At 50.8% G+C, this 19205-nt stretch overlaps 4 protein-coding genes across 4 annotated transcripts in view; 1 reads left to right on the top strand and 3 right to left on the bottom strand.

The window, feature by feature from the left end:
• Nucleotides 1-116: 116 nt before the first annotated feature.
• Nucleotides 117-3227, bottom strand: LOC308656580 (uncharacterized protein). Its single transcript, XM_081307821.1, has 4 exons — nt 3097-3227; nt 2587-2841; nt 2209-2293; nt 117-322 (listed from the first exon to the last, which is right to left on the bottom strand). The coding sequence occupies exons 1-3, from the start codon at nt 3144-3146 to the stop codon at nt 2215-2217; spliced, it is 384 nt and encodes a 127-aa protein (XP_081163947.1). The 5' UTR covers nt 3147-3227; the 3' UTR covers nt 117-322; nt 2209-2214.
• Nucleotides 3228-10597: 7370 nt separating this feature from the next.
• Nucleotides 10598-12320, bottom strand: FAM229A (family with sequence similarity 229 member A). Its single transcript, XM_081307561.1, has 3 exons — nt 11566-12320; nt 11349-11495; nt 10598-11178 (listed from the first exon to the last, which is right to left on the bottom strand). Exons 1-3 carry the CDS (start codon nt 11706-11708, stop codon nt 11076-11078), a joined length of 393 nt encoding a protein of 130 aa, XP_081163687.1. The 5' UTR covers nt 11709-12320; the 3' UTR covers nt 10598-11075.
• Nucleotides 12291-14547, top strand: TSSK3 (testis specific serine kinase 3). Its single transcript, XM_081307562.1, has 2 exons — nt 12291-12473; nt 13131-14547. The coding sequence occupies exons 1-2, from the start codon at nt 12329-12331 to the stop codon at nt 13790-13792; spliced, it is 807 nt and encodes a 268-aa protein (XP_081163688.1). The 5' UTR covers nt 12291-12328; the 3' UTR covers nt 13793-14547.
• BSDC1 (BSD domain containing 1) overlaps nt 14510-19205 on the bottom strand; it is a 27597-nt gene continuing 22901 nt past the window's right edge. The window contains exons 10-11 of the mRNA XM_081307558.1: nt 17675-17778; nt 14510-15935 (exon numbers count right to left, since the gene is read on the bottom strand). Coding sequence (XP_081163684.1) covers nt 15903-15935; nt 17675-17778 — 137 coding nt within the window. The 3' untranslated portion in view covers nt 14510-15902. The remainder of the gene's footprint in view (nt 15936-17674; nt 17779-19205) is intronic.

Raw genomic sequence — 19205 nt, 5'->3', positions numbered from 1 at the left:
TTAGTGTGAGGCAATGGAGGATGCCCCCCATTCCTGTGGGTTCAGGACACTCCTGTATGTCCCCAGAAAGAACTCAGGTCATCCTCCCCCCCCAAAAAAAGTGGAAAGTGCCCAAGAGAGACAGAAGGTGTTTTATTGGGGGCATGAAGGACAGGAACTCAGAGACTCCAGGAGGGAGAGGAAAGGTAGATATTCTTCATCCATAGAGAGGGGACAGTGGATCACGCAGTACTGCCAGTCCCAGGCCAACTTTCTGCTCAACCTGCACAAGTCTGCTTTGGGATCATCATGTGAAAAGCCTGAAGCCTGTGTCCCCAAATCCCTGGAAAACAGGTATCTGTGATGCTACTCTGGAAACCCGAGGGCACAGGAAGTATCGCACGAGTACATTAACTCCCTGAGCCCAAACTGGTCCAGTTGAGAACCAGCTGGCGTCTTTGGACAAGTCACTCAATGGCTGTGAGCCCCAGTCTCCTCGTCTGAGGACAACACTTCACAGCATTGTGATTAGGCTTAAAGAAGAAAATGTATGCAGAGTTTTAGCATAGTACCTGGCAGAGAGGAAATGTGCAATGAACAGTAGTTCTTATTACTATTTTATCAAGCGCTTGGGTGCTGGTCCCAGATCTGCCACTATTTTCCTCTCTGCCCATAAAGTGGGGTGTTGAAGGATTAAATGAGATTATGGATGTGACAGAGGATCCTAAGATGAGTGATTATCTCTGTCTTTTGAGGTTCACTTGCCTGGGGTTGCCAGGTTTTGTCACCCTCATTCTGTCAGGTTTTTACTGTGTTCTCTATCTAGGCAGGACCTGCTGCTACAGGCCTAGCCCATCTTACCCCTCCTTCCATGAGGCCGAATGAGAGGACAAGGCCAAGGTTACCTCAGCAGGGACTGTAGTTAGCCAGGGTGAAGGACTTCCTTACAGGCCACAGGATGATGCCCTGGGAGGGAGCCAGAAATCATGGGACTGATGCCATTGGGGGAAAGATTGTTTTCAGGGAAATGACCAGGCCAGGCTGGGCTGGTTAGGCCAGAGTTGCCCAGTGGAGTGAATCAGCTCAGCAATAACCTCACTTTTAGGGACCCTGGAGGGGCCCTGTCTAAACCTGCCCCAGGGCATCCAAGATCACAGAGACAACAGACAGGAACAAAGGCTCTGTAACATGAATTCTCCATGATAGTAGACAACCAGATATGAGCTGCTTCCTCCACCCAAAATACTCTTAGGGGCTGGAAATGGCTGGATCCTCATCCTTCAAGGTTAGTTTAAGATGTACCTCCACAGAGAGGAACTCCTGACCAGCCCAGGCATTCCTTCAACATTTTTGAGTTCCACTATGTGTCAGGCACTATTCTGGACTTGTAAGCAAGACAGAGTCCCCACCCATCTCATATGAAGTAGCAACTGGCCCACTCCTAGTCTCCAACACAGCACACTGTTTATCTCTAACTCTTCTTTATGGTTCGCCTCCTTACCAAAGTGTAAGCTCTACCAGGGCAGGGGCCCCAACCATTTATTTCACCAATGTGAACCCAGTGATTAACACATTGTATAAACCAAGCACAAACCACAAAATAGGCCCTTGACAAATAAGCCCTTGTTGAGTAAATAAATGGACACACAGATAAACAATTGTACTTAGAGGTGGGCACTGACTTTAGAGATGCATAGAAATGTGAAGAATGCAGACACACACAAGATGATTGCTTTGACAGCACCCTTCAAGCTGATTCCCAGATCCCCAGTCTTCCTTCCCATTGTTCATTCTGTTTGATCACTAGGCCTTGGGGTGGAGTCACTCTTGCTCTGAGGCTGATTGAGTTGGTAGTCAGAAAACAACCTATCCTTGTCCCCAAAACTTCCTATGATGGGCACAGAACTGGCATTATGTTTGGGACTCTACTTTTTTGAGTGTCTTCTGATGAATAGATATTTCAATGTCATATCTGTCAATCTTTTTAAAAATATGTGGTGGTTGCAAAAGGACAAGAAAGGATAACTCTGCAGGGACCCACATCCAGCCTGTGGGAACCCTCCCACGCACCTTGACACCTTCATGTCCTCCAGCCTCAAGGCTAAAGGTGGCTGGTCCCCATGCGATGCTTTGCCTTGCTCTTCCCCACATCCAGCTAAGCCCCGCCCAAGACTCCATCCTCCACAAGGTCCCGCCCACAGACCGCACCCTTCTGGCCCTGTCCCTCACCAGTTCTCACGGACGCAGGGGAACTAGGTGTCTCTTCCTCTTGCCCAAGAACTGGTAGTTAATGTTCTGCCAACGGTGTTTCCACCTAGAGGGCGGGAACATAAGACAGGATAGGGGCAATGCGGGTCTTGGCTCCGACCGCCCGGCCCCGCCCCTTCCTGACGCCCCCAGGGCCCGCCCCCTCCCCTGGGCCCCTCCCCTCCCCTTAACCTCGCCCCTCACAGCCCCGCCCTTCCCCAACAGCCCCGCCCTTCCCCAACAGCCCCGTCCCTCCTAGTTGGTGGTCCATAACTTTGGGGATCCGCCCCTTCCTCAGTCCCCGCCCCCGTTCAGGCCTCGCCCCGCCCCTTCTCAGGGCCAGTTCCCGCGGGCGCTCACGTGAGGCGCGGGCGCGCGCCGTAGCAGCAGGGCCAGCGAGCCGACGGCACGTCCGCCAGACCCGTGACCCCCGGCAGCAGCATCAGGTTGCGCGCGGGCCAGCGCCAGGCAGCGCCCGGCGGACGATGGCGCTGCGGGCTCAGCCAGTAGTCGCCCAGGCTGCGGCGGGCGGCCGGCTCCGGCAAGGTCGGGCCCCGGCTGCCCCAGAAACACAGATCCTGGTCCAGGCGGTGCGGGGGCGTGGCCCGGGGCCGCCTGCGGGGGAGCCGGACAGTGTCACCCAGGGAGGGCACGACTGACCGGAGGAGGGAGCCAACTCGGATCCGAGGAGACGAGGCGTGGGTCGGGATCACTCCTGGTCGATTTAGAGGGACTGGGAGCGGGGTCAGAGATTCCTCCCCACCAAGATCCCCGGAACCTTTCCGGGCTGGGCACCCCCTCCCTCAACCCCCAACCGTGCTGCCAGGCCAGGACTCTATCCCGCCACTGCCCTCCCTTGGTTCCCCTCACCGGGACAGAAGAAAATTCACCACGAAGTGGGCAGTCTCGGTGAATAGCATGGTGTCCAACCCGCCTGCCCCGGTTTTGGCCTTTTTAATACCTGCCTGAGCATGGGGGGCGGGGAGGCTTGAAAGCCCATATTCCCCCAGGGCCGGCTGTTTTTAGCAAGAGGCGTCAGCTAGCTGTCAGGTGAGGTTGGGGGCCCGAACTGGAGTGTTATGCCCTCTCCAGCAGCTTCAACAGAGGGGGCTAGTCATCAGATCTTCAGGTTCCCTAGAGATGTGTCCCCTTAAGCCAAAGACAAAAGCACAGGACAGGCAGAGGGATCCAAAGGCAAGGAAGACCAGCTGTGTGTGTTGGAGAAATGATTTTCCACCCCCCCCCCAGGGCCTTCAGCCTCTGTTCCTTAGTGGGATGTTGTGCTCATAGGGAACCCACACCTCAGAGGGCCCGGGTGGTAAGGATCTGCAGAATTCCCAACACATCAGTCTTTAAAGAATAGAAAGGATCCTCACACCTACCCCCCAAAAGTTAAAAACCCTTGAGCTGGGCTCACTTTGGGGGCTGAAGAAGAAACAGGCTCAGAGCTGGGTAGACAAAAACAAAAGTAAACTCTAGCTTCCTTGACTGTTCCTGCTCCTATAAAGGGTGAGACAATCTTTCTGTGCCCTTGTCTGGCTTAGAGCATGGGGTTCAGGGCTCAGGGCTTGGAGCCCAGGCTGGGCCCTGCTCCTGACGCCCTGGGGATCCAGAGGAACTCACTGGCCCAGTTCCCTTTCCCACACTGCCAGTTTGGGCTATTTCCCCCCTAGTGACTCACACTGGCTGCCTGGGAGAGTGGGCAGCTGTTTTGAGCCCCCAGAGCCCAACACAGGCCCTGGCTTGCCCCCTCCAATTGTGCAGCCATATTTGGGGAACTAATCTCTTTTCCCTCCTTGGGGAATCTCCCTCCTCCAATCCCTTTCTTTTTCCCCATCTTCAGCCTCTCCCTCCCTAATGGCTCCTTCCCATCAGCAAGCAAACAGGTTCTAGTCTTTCCTATCTTTGAAAAAACAGAAAGCCCTCCTTCAACCACACCCTTCTCCAGCCCCCACTTCACAGCCAACATTCTTCAAAGAGTTATGTGCACAAATTATTTCCACTTCCTCCTCCCACCCCTGCAATCTGGCTTCCTCCCCCAGCATTGGACAGGACAGCTCTTCAAGGTCACTACTGACCTCCTAGTTGCTTAAATCCAAGGGATGCTTGCAAGTCTTTATCTGACTTGACCTCTTAGCAGTGGCTGACTTCAACACAGTCAAAAATACTCCCTCTTATTGAGATACTGCTGGGCCCTGGTTTTCAGGACACTGTGCACTCTTGATTTTCTCACTATCTCACCAGCTGCTGCTCCATGGCAGGTTTCTCATCCTCTGCTCACCACCTAATCACAGTTGTTCCTGGGCCCTCTACAGCCTGTGTCTGGAGTCCCATTCCTTCCCACTTGTTCTGCATTCAGCCTGGGTCAGACACTTCTGTTCTTCAGCCCACCCTGGCTCCTGGAGCCCTCCAGTGGATGTCCTGCCTCATAGAAAACATGTCCCGCATTTGCTTTCCATTCCACATCCCCAGCTTGGCCATTTTCCATTTGTCTGAACCTAAAATCTGAGCTTGGTTCTAGATTGACTGCCTTGTTTCTTCCTTTTCTTTTTTTTTTTTAATTTTTGTTTTGAGAGAGAGAGAGAGAGAGAGAGAACTTTAATATTTATTTTTTAGTTTTCGGCAGACACAGCATCTTTGTTTGTATGTGGTGCTGAGGATCGAACCCGGGCCGCACGCATGCCAGGCGAGCGTGCTACCCCTTGAGCCACATCCCCAGCCCCGTTTCTTCCTTTTCTTATTGAAGAAGTTATGAAATCTTGTCCTCTCCAGGACATATCTAAAACCCCATTGCTAGCCAGGTGCAGTGTTGCATGCTTGTAATCCCAGCTACTCAAGAGTCAGGAGGATTGCACAAGGCCAGCTTCGGCAACTTAGCAGGACACTGTCTCAAATTTTATAAAAGGGGCTGGGGACATATCTTAGAGGCAGAATGCTCCTCGATTCAATTTCCAGTGACACATAAACCCACCCACAAAGAAAGAAAAAATGAAACAAAACCCCATTGTTTCCATTTTCACTATCCACACCTGGCCCAGTGAAGGTCCCATTACCTTATACCTGGGGACTACAACAGCCCCCTTTTTCCCTGCTGCCATCCTACATCCCCATATGATCTGTCCCCACAGGGCAGTCAGGGTTGCCCTTCCAAACATGAATATGACCATCCCCCTGCATGGTATCTATAACACCAAGTTCACAGACATCACTTGCCATTCTCAGTGCCAGGACATTTTCCACCTCCATATCTTTGCCTGGGTAACTGCTTCTCACCCTTCAGTCCAAGTGTCAGTTCCTTATGAGAGCCATTCCCACCATTGGGCCAGTTCAGGTAGCTCCTCACCAGGACCTGGCCTCACCCCTGTGGACTAATCAAGCAGTCATTCACCAGCTGGTCTAAGCTGCAGACTGTGAGCCCTCCCATCATAGACCTGGGAATGTCAAGATGCATAAAACACAGTCCCAGCCCTTCGTGAGTCCATAGGGGCATGAAACTGGGATCATCGACACTGGGACAAGCAGTTACTATGAGAGGAGATGGATGGCTGTGAGGAGCCTTCTCTGAGAAGTAACAATGGATGAACCTGAAGGGAAAGTGGGGTTTTGAGGGAAGCTATTGCAGGCAGAAGGTACATGTGCTTAAAAGTGGGAAGAGATTTTTGTGAGGAGCTGAGGGTGTCCATTGTGGCCTGACAAAAGACATGAAGTCATTGATGAGATTTAAATAGAAATGACATAGCTGGGATTGTGGGTTTTTTTATTCATTTGTTTTTGTTTTGGGTACAGTGGATTGAACTCACTGCCACACCCCCAACCTTTTTATTTTTTATTTTGAGTCTGGGTCTCATTAAGTTGCTTAGGACCTTGCTTAGTTATTGACGCTGGCTTTGAACTTGTGATCCTCCTGTCTTGGCCTCCAGAGTTGCTGGGATAACAGGTGTGCACCATCATGCCCTTCCTGAGATTGTGGTCTTTATAAACTAATTCTGCACTGGAGGAATAAACAAGGAAGGAAGTAGGGGGATTGGTTGGGGGATGCTGGAGGAATCCAGATGGCTAGAGATGGGGGCCTCCCTCATGATGGTGGCAGAGAAAATGGGGCAGAATGAACTATTGTTGCCTGGGCTGGGGGGTGGGGAAAAGGGAGGGAATGAGAAAGTCTCTGGTCCTTGTACCTCAAAGGTGGGTGGGGAGAGGGCAGTAGGAACTGGGACACCATCTCCCTGTGTCCATCCAAGGTTCCACCTGGCATGGGGTTGAAGCAGATGCAGATGGAAGCTCGAGAGAGAGAAGGCTGGGGCTGGGGATGTGGCTCCAGCAGTAACACGCTCACCTGGCATGCGCCGGGCGCTCGGTTCGATCCTCAGCACCACATAAAAATAAAATAAAGATGTTGTGTCCACTGAAAACTGAAAAATAAATATTTAAAAATTCTCTCTCTCTCTCTCGAAGAGAGAGAAGAGAGAGAGAGAGAGAAGGCTGCCTAGTTCATTGGCACACATCTGTAATCCTAGCAGCTTGGGAAGCTGAGGCAGGAGGATTGGGAGTTCAAAGCCAGCCTCAGCAACTTAGCAAGACTCTGTCTCTAAATAAAATATAAAAAGGGCTGGGGATATGGCTCAGTGATTAAATGTCCCTGGGTTCAATTCTTGGTACCAATGTGGGTGGGAGGAGGAAGAGATGTAGAAGGCTGCTGATAAGACATTGTACAAGACAGCTGGGAGCAGAAAGAGGAAGTTGGGTCAGAACCCGGATATGATGGGGTTTCAGGGAAAGTGGCATCTGGGGTTTCCTGAGAGCCTGGAAATTCCACTGTCTTTGGTTCTAACACAATACTCCAAATCCTGAGATTTTCAAACCTAGCCCAGTCCTTGGGGTCCCTCTAGAAACCACAACCCCTGACAGGTCCCAAGATGATAAACTAATGTCTGCGTGCCCTTCCTGTGGACTAGTCCCCACACCTGATACCTACGTGGCCCCAGGCAATCCTCATCATAAACCTGTGGAGGCTCATTTATCTCCACCTATGAGACTTCAAGGGGTTAAGGAACTTGCTCAAATTCACACAGCTAGGATGAGGTTGGGAGAGGATTTGAACTGAGGTTTGACTGACATCAGAGTCTGTGCTTTTAACTCTGTGCTATATTAAGCCTGTCAAGGGCTGGGGATGTGGCTCAAGCGGTATCGCGCTCGCCTGGCATGCGTGCGGCCTGGGTTCGATTCTCAGCACCACATACCAACAAAGATGTTGTGTCCACCGAAAACTAAAAAAAATATTAAAAAAAAAAGCCTGTCGACCCTTGGCTGATTGGCTCAGCATGGGGAGGAGGCTTTGTGGGGGATTTGCTTGTGGTTGGGGTGGCTGCCCCCCTCATATCAAGCGATAGGAAAGGGTAGTGCTGACGTCAATTGTTACCATGACGATACAGCAACCCTTTTCCTGCTGTTTCTATGGTAACCTGGGGGGTCCATCTGTACTTCGCCCCCTCCTTCTAAAAGGGGGTTCCTTAGGGAGGGGCCAGCTAATAAGGTGTCTGAGAGAGAAGTCAGGAAAGGAAGTGATTTGAACATATCCCTTCCCCGAGTCCCTCCTCATTGCTCAGACCCAGAGAAAAAGGCTGGGACCCAGAGGTCCTGCACTGGGATCCAGGAAAAGCTTTACCCCTGAGGGTGAAGAAAGCAGCTCTGCCCTTCCCACCTGGGGGATCTTCTGCAAATGCGCCCCAACCCCACCCCATTCTTAGACTCCATAGCAGAACTGCAGGGAAGTTGGCAAGAGGGTTTTCCCAACCCCCTGCAGGGCTGGCTACACAGCCCCTGGAGACATTGTCCTTGGCTTTCTGGCTCTCTGTTGCCCCTTGAAGTCGAAGGTTGGAACAGCAGCAGTTGTGGCCTGCTCATGTACTGCCTGGGACTGTACAAGCATGACCTATGGAAGTTTTGCAGCAGGTGTCATTAACCCCATTTTCCAGATTTGGAAATGGAGGCTAAGAGAGGCTTAGAAAGAAGTCTAAGTTCATACAGTCAGTAAGTGGCAGAGGCAGGTCTCGAATTCAGGACTAGAGTTTAGGCCAGAGACATTTCCAGTGCAAAAAAGAAAGAATAGAACAAGATGGACATGGAGAAGATAAATGAGAGAATGAAGTGACCTTGGTTGGAGCCTGTTATACTCCCTGTCACCTACAAATCAAAGTTCAAACTCCTCAGCCTGGTATTAGGAGGACTCCTAACTCAGCTTCATTAACCCATCCCTGGATTCCCTGCATGAGGCATGAACTCTCAGCACATAGCATGGCCCAGGTAGGTGTTGGTGAACACTGAACTGAATTTCTTGAACTTGACCCTCTCTCCTTCCTGCCTCTAGGCCTTTTCCCACAATGTTTTCTCCATTCCATTTCTGGAATACCCCTTTCCCCTTGCTCATGGATATATTAGAACTAACTAGCCCCCCCCCCCCCACCCAGATCTGGACCACTGGCAAGGTCAATCAGTGTCTGGAATCTTGACATCCCTCACAAACCAAGCATGTGGAAGGTAGCAGTAGTAAATGTTTTGCTTTTTTTTTTTTTTTTGGTATTGGGGATTGAAGCTGTTAGGTCTGTGGCGGCGACTTGGTGGGGACTTAGTGGCAACTTAGAACAAAGCAGCCCGCACCGGAAAAGAACATCAATCAGATGCCTGTGGAAACGCCTGTCAATCAGCCAGATCTCCTGACTAACACCTGTCAATCAACAGGACCCCCCTGGCCAATCCTGGAGTTCAGCCAACTGCCCTGACCAACTCCAAGGAGGCAAGGGACTCTAAGAACACCTTTTCCTGTCCCAAGCCCTTCCCTTCCTGCTGTAAGCCCCATAAAAGTTTCTCCTCAGACCCTTCCCCTGTCCCCTCTGTGGGTCTGATGGAGTTCCGCCTGGGAGTGATATCGCAATAAAGCCTCCCCCATCTGATCTGACAGAACCCAGGAGCTCTCTGCTACTGAGTTACATCCCCAGATTTTTATTTATTTATTTTGGTACCAGGGATTGAACCCAGGGGTGCTTAACCACTAAGCCATATCCCTAGGCCTTTCTTTTTTCAACTTTTTGAGACAGGGTTTCCATATGTTGCTTAGGGTCTCACTACTGGCCTCAAACTTGTGATCCTCCTGCCTCAGCCTCTGAGTCACTGGGATTACAGGCGCCTGCCACCATGCTTGGCTTAATTTTTGAGACGGTGTCTCACTAGGTTACTTAGGCTGGCCCTTCAACTTTAAGTCCTTCGCCTCAATCTCCTGAATTGCTGGGATTACAAGCATGTGCCACTACACTTGGCTGTGTTTTTCAAGGAAAAGAGAATTGAGAAGAGGGGTTGAAAGAAGTAAGCAAGGGCTAAGGCTGTAGCAGAGTGCTTGCCTAGCATGTGTGAGGCACTGGGTTTGATCCTTAGCCACATAAAAATAGACATTATGTCCATATACTACTACAATTTTTTTTTTTTTAAAAGAAGAAAGATGAGAGGGCTGGGGATGTGGCTCAAGCGGTAGCACGCTCGCCTGGCATGCGTGCGGCCCGGGTTCGATCCTCAGCACCACATACCAACAAAGATGTGGTGTCTCTGAGAACTAAAAAATAAATATTAAAAATTCTCTCTCTCTCTCCTCTCTCACTCTCTCTTTAAAAAAAAAAAGTGACACCAAACACACACAGTCATTGTGAAATTTAAATAAGACAATTTATGTAAAATATTTACTGCCATTGCAGAGGCATGATAAGGATTCAATCATGGTACCTATTACTAGTAATAAAAATTTAAAAAAAAAGAAGGAAGATGAGAAAACAAAAAGGAAGCATGGAAAGGATTCACCTTTGGGGGATGGCAGTTTGGAAGGGCCTGGGAGAGCATTTTGCATGGAAACCAAGAAGGGTGTCCCCTTCAGGTGAAGTGGGATCTGAAGTGCTCTTGGGAGAGGCTTGGACTTCTAGGGGAGGGCTATTGAGTCAATTGTGCTTAGATCTCTGGGGACAGCAGACTAACCTGATCTTTGGGTTACATTTTTTTCCCCAAATAAAAATAATAAGGTTCATTAAAGCAAAATTGGAAAGCAGAAAATACTTGTTCAGCTTTGGGCAGCCTTCGTGTCATGGGCTCCTCCTATGGATGGATTTAAAGGCATTTAGCCTGAGAACACTGAGGAGTGTGCCAGCATCACTCAATTCCTTCACCTGTAAAATAAGGAAGAAATCAGTTTTCCAAACCATCTCTTTCCCAGGCTCTCTGTGATCCCGCCAGTCCTAGGAGAATCTTACTCAAAATGAACTGGGTCAGACCCTAACCCCTCTAATAGAGCCAGAGGTGCCCGTGATCACAAAGTGGCAGACCGCAAAACCTAATTCCAGCTTGGGAGAATGACATGAGCCTGATGTGGCCAGTCTTTTTTCTAAGTTCCGTTTGCCCACCTGTCCCTCCCTGGATTCAGTAGGTCGCCATCGTCCAGCGTAGTAATCTGAATTTCACTGGTGACCCAAGGACAGAGATAGAAAGATGGACGATGACAGGACCCTGGGGAACATGACCAACAAGAAACGGAGGGAGAAGGGTGGCATCGGGCCAGAAAAAGGCGGACGTGGAAGGGCGGGCCCCTAGGATCAGATCCGCGGGAGGAGGCAAGCAGCCCATCAGACGGACAGACATACACGGCCAGCCCGGAATGGAAAGAACAGTTTATGCTGTGCTTTATTAAAATGTGCATCATTCTTTTATTTTAAAATGTGCATCATTGTCTCGTGCTCGGCGCGTGCGACCTCAGCGTGGTGGCCCGCGGCTGGCCTCGTCCCGCCCGGCTCCCGCGGAGCCCCCTTGCGCAGGCGCACTCAGGTGGCGCGGGCCCGGGGGCTCCCGCCCATGGCCAGGTAGACGTCGATGGGCACGTGTAGCAGCGTCAGACAGTGGCAGCCGGGGCAGCGTCGAAGCGGCCTGGGGAAAGCGGCGCGAGACCAGGGGCGCTGAGGCCCGGCCTACGCCTTTGGGGCACCCCCGGCTCCTGTGGGGTTGGGGCGTGGAAGCAGGGCCCGGGGGACGGGCAATGCGGCGGAGGGCGGAGCCCAGAGGAGGGGCCGCGGGGCGGGGCGCGGCGCCGGTCTCACCTGACCGGGTTGTGCTCCGTAGCTACCGGCTCCGGGCTGTCCTGGGACTCGGGGGCGGCGGCAAGGCCAGGGGAGTCTCCGGCCTCAATGGGGAATCTCCGACCCTGGGGCGGCTCCTGGGCACTCATGTCCAGGCCCCGGGGCGCTCTGCGCGGGGAGTGGTGGTCAGGCCGCGGTGCGCCCCTTGCCCGCTCCCGCCCCCCTGGCCGTTGCTCACCTGCCGGAGGCCGAGACCGAGGCCGGTCCCAGGCTGGAAGCAGCTGCCCGAGCCCTGGCCGCGGGAGGACGCTCCGGTCCAAGGGGAGCCGGGCAGGTGTCTGCGGTGCGCCCGAGGCCGGGCGTCGAGGGGGAGGGCTGCATTGTGACCCGGGTCGTGGCGTGCTGACCTCACAGAGCCTGTTTCTCCCGCCGGAGAACCCCCTGTCGCCCCGGGCCGCCCAGCACTTAGCTCGGGCCCCAGCGGGGAACTAACTATAAGATCATGGTGTTTGGAGAACGGGTCGCGCAGAACCCCCGGCGGCCGGGTGGGGGCGCAGGCGACGAGGGATACCTACGGGCAGGCAGCCTCCACGAGGAGGAGCTGGGCATCCCAGGCCCATGCAGACGCCCCGGGCGCCCTCCGCGACCAGGCTGCCACTCACTGACTGGCATGCGGGCAAGGCGGTGGCGGCGACTTAACCGATGTTGGGTTTGATGGTGGTGGTGGTGGTGGTGAGGGCTGGTAGGGCCACTGCCCATTTTGGCCAAGGGTCACACAGCATTTACATCACAATTGGTCCGTGGTTTAAAAATGTCTGACCCTCTCCCTCCCCACCACCCGCGGCTGTGTCCAGACGGAGAATGTTCTAGCGCTGGGGGCGGCTGTGGATGAAGTCCTTGGGGGGAAAAGGAGCAGGCCAAGGGCGATGGTGGAGTAGAGCTGCCTCGTGGAGGCAGCATGAGCTGAGAGGGTGATAGGAAGGAAGGAGGCGCTAGACAGCATGGAGGACTTTCTGCTCTCCAATGGGTACCAGCTGGGCAAGACCATTGGGGAAGGGACCTACTCAAAAGTCAAAGAAGCATTTTCCAAAAAACACCAAAGAAAAGTGGCAATTAAAATTATAGACAAGATGGGAGGGCCAGAAGGTGAGCTGGGGCCCCTTTGGAGCAAGGGAGGGCTGGCTGAGGTGGGTGGGTACTTCCTCCAGTCACTGAAATCTCCCTCCTCCCTTTTAGTCGGGAACCGAGGAGGATTATGGCCCTGGGATAGGTCAGTGGCGGACAGGGATGCTGGGATTCCAAGAACATCACACCTCAAATCCAAGATAAAATTGGCACAAAGTGAAGAGTCCTGGGGCTTTTCCTATTCCAGGAGGGGAACAGAGACTGGGAGACGCCACAGCCAGGGCTAACAGAGGGCAGGAGCTGGTTCCAAGGCAGGTGGAGGCTGGAAAAAGGAAGACTGGGCTTCTGGAAAGAACTGTGGGTTTCAGAAGGTAGGGGTAGGAGGTGGTGGTTCTCCACCCTGTGGGCAAATCAGGTCTCCTGAGATCCAGTGGCTTCCTCTAAAGTCCCCAAAGCTGCTTAATATCTGTGGTTTCACAGTAGTCCCTGACTTTGGCAGAGAGTAGTTCCTCTGAATAATGTATTAAAAAGATAGTAAGTGAATATACTTTGCAATGTTTAAGCCACTAGATACATCTAAGACTATTTAACCCAGGAATAAGACCCATGGTGGGTAGAGTCAGGAGTAAGGAGTTAGGCCCTTCTGATCTTGATGTACATCTCTCTTTGTTTCCTCAGAGTTTATCCAGAGATTCCTGCCTCGGGAGCTCCAGATTGTCCGAACCCTGGACCACAAGAACATCATCCGGGTGTATGAGATGCTGGAGTCTGCAGATGGGAAAATCTACCTGGTGATGGAACTGGCTGAGGGAGGGGATGTCTTTGACTGCGTGCTGAATGGGGGGCCACTGCCTGAGAGCCGGGCCAAGGCCCTCTTCCGCCAGATGGTTGAGGCCATCCGCTACTGCCATGGCTGTGGCGTGGCCCACCGGGACCTCAAATGTGAGAACGCCTTGTTGCAGGGCTTCAACCTCAAGCTGACCGACTTTGGCTTTGCCAAGGTATTACCCAAGTCACGCCGGGAGCTGAGCCAGACCTTCTGTGGCAGTACAGCCTATGCCGCCCCTGAGGTGCTGCAGGGTATTCCCCACGACAGCAAGAAGGGTGACATCTGGAGCATGGGCGTGGTCCTCTACGTCATGCTCTGTGCCAGCCTACCTTTTGATGACACAGACATCCCCAAGATGCTGTGGCAGCAGCAGAAGGGGGTGTCCTTCCCCACTCATCTGGGCATCTCGACCGAATGCCAGGACCTGCTCAAGCGGCTCCTGGAACCAGACATGATCCTCCGGCCTTCAATCGAAGAAGTTAGTTGGCACCCATGGCTAGCAAGCACTTGATAAAAGCAATGGCAAGTCCTCCCCAATAAAGTAGGGGGAGAAAGCAAATCCAAAACCTGCTTCTAAAATGGTGATATATATTTTACACTTTGTTTAGTTATACTAAAGCTTACCTACACCCTCCCTAGACGACTCTTTCCCTCACAAGGGCCATGGAACCAAGGGCCTCATTCCCTTTTGTTATGGCTGACAAGTGATTTTCATACAGGTGTTTAACCAAAGTTAATTAAATTAGACCCCAGAATCATCCAAACACAGGGGGAGGAGAGGAGAGGAAAAAAAAAAATGACAAGAGCGATTGGAACCACTGTTGCTGCAACTTCCTTTCCAAATAAAAGCAGAAGCGTTGGGAATGCAGAAATGGCCTCCTGGCTCCTTGTCTTGGTGAGAAGCCAGTCGGGGCCCCATCCCTTCTTCATCCCAGAGACCAAGCTAATAACCAAGCTAAGTCTGACATGGGGTCAAGGGATTAATTTCCTTAGGACCCAGACCAAACCCCCAATGCCTCTGTCTCAGCTCCAAGCAGGAAGCCACTCTGCAGTGTGTGGGTCCTGCCTGGGCTCCAGTGCAGCTGCCTTGGGGGACAGAAACAGATCCCCAGACACCTTCTGGCTTCTGTTGAATTTCTTTAATGCTGTTAACGGCAATTCTGTAAAAGGTTCAGGACAAAGTTCTTTTTTTCTTTCCTTTTTAATTACAAAACTAACAGCTGTTAGAATCTTTTTTTTCTTTTTTTTTTTTTCCCTTTTTTCTTTTCCTGGCTACAAAATACTCTGGGGAGATGCATTATAATTTAAAATATATAATATTGCACAAACAACCAAAAGGTTAATTAAACTAAAGAAATAATTACAAAGAGAAAAAACCCCATCCCATCAAAAAAAAAAAAAAAAGAATCAGTATTCTCTTCATCCCACCCCCTCACTCAACATTTGATGCACAGTGCCCCACTCTTGGCATCCCTGACCACAATCCCTTTAAATCACTGGTGGACACACCAGCTTATGTACAAGAATCATGAGAGCTGCATCGTGAAGCACCAGGGTCTCCAGGAATCCCTGCAGCCCTCACTACCCCATAAGAGATGTGGCTTCACCAAAGTGGAGGGTGGGAGCCACAGGTTGGCTCTGTCTTCCAGGAGGAGAGCCTCTGCAGAAACCCAGGGAATCTCAGGACATTTGCCCCGGCACATCCCTTTGGGAAGCAGAGGGCTGAGGCGGGAGAAGCTGGTCTTACCTCACCTGTGTTCACTGCTCTGTACCGCTGGTAGTTGGCTTGTGTCCTAAGCTACAGGGAAGTCGAGGTGGGTAGCTGCTTAGACCAGGTGTCCTGCCGGGCAATGCACAGAGGGGCCTGAAGTGGCCCCCTCCCTTCTTGAGGAGAGGAGGAAATGCAAGAGTGGACCCTTGCATTGGCACAGCTGGGCTAAGGACTTGGGTGCATTTAACATGAAGCCGCCCTGGGAAAATACAGGGACATCCCAGTGGGGTCTGGAGGAAAGGAAGGAGGTGGGTTAGGGTTTGGTCTCTAGATTCTGAATCCCAAGAAACCTTTCCAGGAATGGAAAATGCCTGGGAGGGGAAGATTCCCAAGATAGGCAAATTTCCCAGAGATGAGTGCCTTTTATCCACTGGCATAGGAACCAACATGTGCTTGCTGTCCCTGTTTAGCCAAGGGCAGGTGGCACTGCCTTCCTTGTCTGCTTGTGGGTGGACAGCATGTGCTGTTGTGGCTTCCTCTCAGAGACTGGTGGTTCAGCTTCGGCTTGTCAGCTCACAGAAGGGTTGGAGCTGCCCCTTGGGGCGTCCCAGCAGGAGGCCCCAGGAGCAGTGAGTGTTCAGCAGGGAAATGTAGGCTCTCCGGTGAGGGGTGGTGTCCTCCCCTTAGGTAATCCTAAGGTTGGCAGGAGTCAGAGTCCTGGGCGTGGATTTAGACAGCCCCGTCCCAGGTGTGAGCAGAGGCTCAAAGGACCAGCAGGGAGCCACCAGAGGTCTGGATGGCAGAGGCAATTTGGGGGACATTCTCAGTCAGTGTCATCCAGGGCTGGGCTGAGATGAGCGAGGGAGGTGGGAGGTGCCGTGAGTGGGGGAGCTGTGTGCTCTGGTTCCCCTCATTCCCAGTCCTCCCACTCTACATCTTCTAGCTGCAAATGGGAGGGAATAATGAAGAGCACAAACATACATTTACTTCTTTTTGTCAAGCCCAGACTCCTGTTGAGCAAAGCTGCCTCCATTTCTGGATAGCTGCCCTCTATCCCAACCCTGGGCCATACCCTGATCCTGTAAGAGTGAACCCTTAGTCTTAAGGAGTAAGTTGGGATATGTCTGGGCAGAAGAGCTGCCCTCTGCCTGAGGGACAGGCCTGCTGCTCGGATTGTTTCAGACCCATCAGAAATGCTTCCACCATAGTCAATGGAGGACATTGAAGGGGTGCACCTTACCTAAGAAACCAGTAAGCCCACCCCTTAAGGAAACCTTGTCTCCTGTGAGCTTAATTAAGGCCATGCCTCGGAAAGGCAGAAAACTTCAGAGTGGTCCTGTGACTGAAAGCAGGGTAGCAGTGGATTATAGGTGCTCAGGAGATCTTCACCAAGGACTCAGCACCCTAACTCCCAGCTCAAGTCTCCCCAGGGAACTTTCTCTTGCCTTGTTGCTCTTAGGCCTACGGTCACCTGCTGTCTGAAATGATGGCTTTATAGAATGACTCTGCTCAAAGCTGCACGTCAGGATTTTTTTTTTTTCCTCACAGTACTGGGGATTGAGCCCAGTGGTGCTCTGCCACTGAACTTATCCCCAGTTCTTTTTTTTACTGGGATTGAACCCAGAGGTACTTTACCACTAAGCCATATCCGTAGCCCTTTTTATTTTTTATTTTCATAAAGGGTTTCATTAAAGTTGCTTAAGGCCTTGCTAAGTTGCTAAAGTTGGCCTCAAATTTGTGATCCTCCTGCCTCAGCTCCAGAGTCATTGGGACTACAGGTGTGTACCACTGTACCCAGAAAAAAATGTATTTTTGAGAAAGGGTCTTATGATTCTTCTGCCTCAGTCTCCTGAGTAGATGGGATTATAGGAATGTGCCACCATGTCCAGGCTACCTGTTGTCAGGTTTTATTTTTTTGGTATCAGGGATTGAACCCAGGGTCACTTAAACACTGAGCCACATCACCAGCTCTATTTAGTTTTTATTTAGAGGCAGGGTCTCACTAAGTTGCTTAGAGCCTCGTTAAGTTGCTGAGGCTGGCTTTGAACTTGCAATCCTCCTGCCTCAGCCTCCCCCACCCAATGGGATTACAGGAATGTGCCACCATGCCCAGCCTGCATGTCAGGTTTTAAAGAAGACCATGAAAACACAAAAAAGCTAGTAAGTCTCCGTGGCGTGACAGGGTACCATGGGCCTTCTATGTCCTAAGTATAGTGAAGTCAACAGGTGCAAAATATTCTTAAATAGGTTACTACCTGCTCTGAGGCTTCAGTTTCCCAACATGAAAAATCAAAGCCTTCATATGTCTTTCTAATCTGCCCACATTTTTTTTTTTTTTTTGTACTGGGTCTTGAATCCAGAGTCTCTGGCATGCTAGGAAAGTGCTCTATCACTGAGCTACATACCCAGCCCAGCATCTATTATTTCTAGTTCCTTAGGTGAGTGTGATTCAGAGCAATGGTTAAGAACTCTCCCTCCATCCACCCTAAAACTGATGGGAAGCAGAACCTGCTGCTGCTGATCGTCATGGACCTGAGTGGGAGGTCCCAGCTCTCTTCCTATAGCCTGCCACCTCAGCTAGGTCCAGGAATCTACTTTGACAGGACAGGGAGTTGATGAGGAGAGTTCTCAGACCCTGACATCACTAGGCTGGCTTGCCTGTGGCCAATCACACCCACTCACCTCACCGGAGGCATCCACTTTGGAAAGTGCCATTTGCACTTCTTCTTCGGTCATGTCCAAGTCAAAGTCCTTCTCCCAATCCTCACTGATGTCTGTGCTTGAGCCTGGAACCAGGAGGGACAGTGTGAAAGGCAGAAGTGGGGGTGGGTGGGTACCTAATGAGGTTTAGCTGGGTGTGATGGCAATCTTTAAAAAGGTTGGCAATACACAATACAAACCTTTACAATCTACTTTCACGTTGGCTCAGCAATCTGACTTTTAGGAATCAGGAAAAATCCTGGATTCAGTAAAAAATTTAGCCAAAAGGATGTACATTATAGTACTGTTGTATAGTGATGAAAACTTAGAAACAATCTAAAAGTCCACTAACAGAGAATTAGAAAAATAGCCAGGTGTGGTAGCGCATATCTGTAATCCCAGAAACTCAGGAGGCTGAGGCAGGAGGAACACAGGTTTCAAGCCAGCCTCAGGCCTTAACAACTTAGCAAGACCCTTTCTCGAAATAAAAAATAAAAAGGGCTGGGATATAACTCAGTGGTAAAGTGCCTCCAAGTTCAAGCCCCAGTACCAAAAAAAGAAGAAAGAGAAAGAAAAAGAAATGGTATAGATACATGTTGGAAAATGATATGGCTTTTAAGTTAGGCTGAAGAATTTTATACGCATGACAAAACATTCTTAAAACTCTTGAGGAAAAGCTAATTACTAGGGGATCAGATTATAGCTCAATGGTAGAGTGCTTTCCTAGCACATGTGAGGCAGTGGGTTCGAACTTCAGCACCAAATAAAAATAAGTAAAATAAAGCTATTATATATCCATCTATAACTAAAAAAAAAAAAAAAAAAAAAAAGCAGGTTACTAAAGAGTGGAGAAGCACTTTGGCCCACAGGCTCCCAGGGAGCCACAGAAATCTACCAGAAGAAACAATGTGTGTCTTTCTCCTTCTTCCTTCAGTTCTACTCAGCTGACCTGACTCCTCCTGACACACCAGGGTCATCCCCACCTTAGGGCCTTTAAGTGACTATCCCCTGTACTGTACTCCTTTTCAGATACCTATATACAGCCAACTTCCCCACTCACTTTACACCTCTTTTCATGTCTTACCTTCAGATACCTATATACAGCCAACTTCCCCACCCACTTTACACCTCTTTTCATGTCTTACCTTCTACAGGTGGCCTACCCTGACTGGCATATTTTACAACCCATCCCTCTCATTATGCTCTTTTGTTGTTTTTTCGGTTTTTTTTTTTTTTTAATTTTTTAAAACATTATCAGACACACTATGCTTATTGTCTAATAATAGAGGGGCTAGCTCCACAAGGGCAGGAGTCTTGTTTTTTTTCTTGTTCTTCTGGTACTGGGAATTGAACCTTGTGGTATTTTACCACTAGCTACATCCCTAGCCCTTTTATTTTTTATTTTTCTATGGGGTTTTGCTAGGTCACTGAGGCTGGCCTTGCGCTTGTGATCCTCCTGCCTCAGCCCCCAAGTAAGTGGGATGTCAGGTGTGTGCCACCCTCACTGGCTCTT

The sequence above is a fragment of the Spermophilus citellus genome, assembly GCF_964194105.1.
Source record: "Spermophilus citellus genome assembly, chromosome: 9".
Taxonomy (NCBI): Eukaryota; Metazoa; Chordata; class Mammalia; order Rodentia; family Sciuridae; genus Spermophilus; species Spermophilus citellus.
This window is presented reverse-complemented; position numbering and strand designations above follow the sequence as displayed.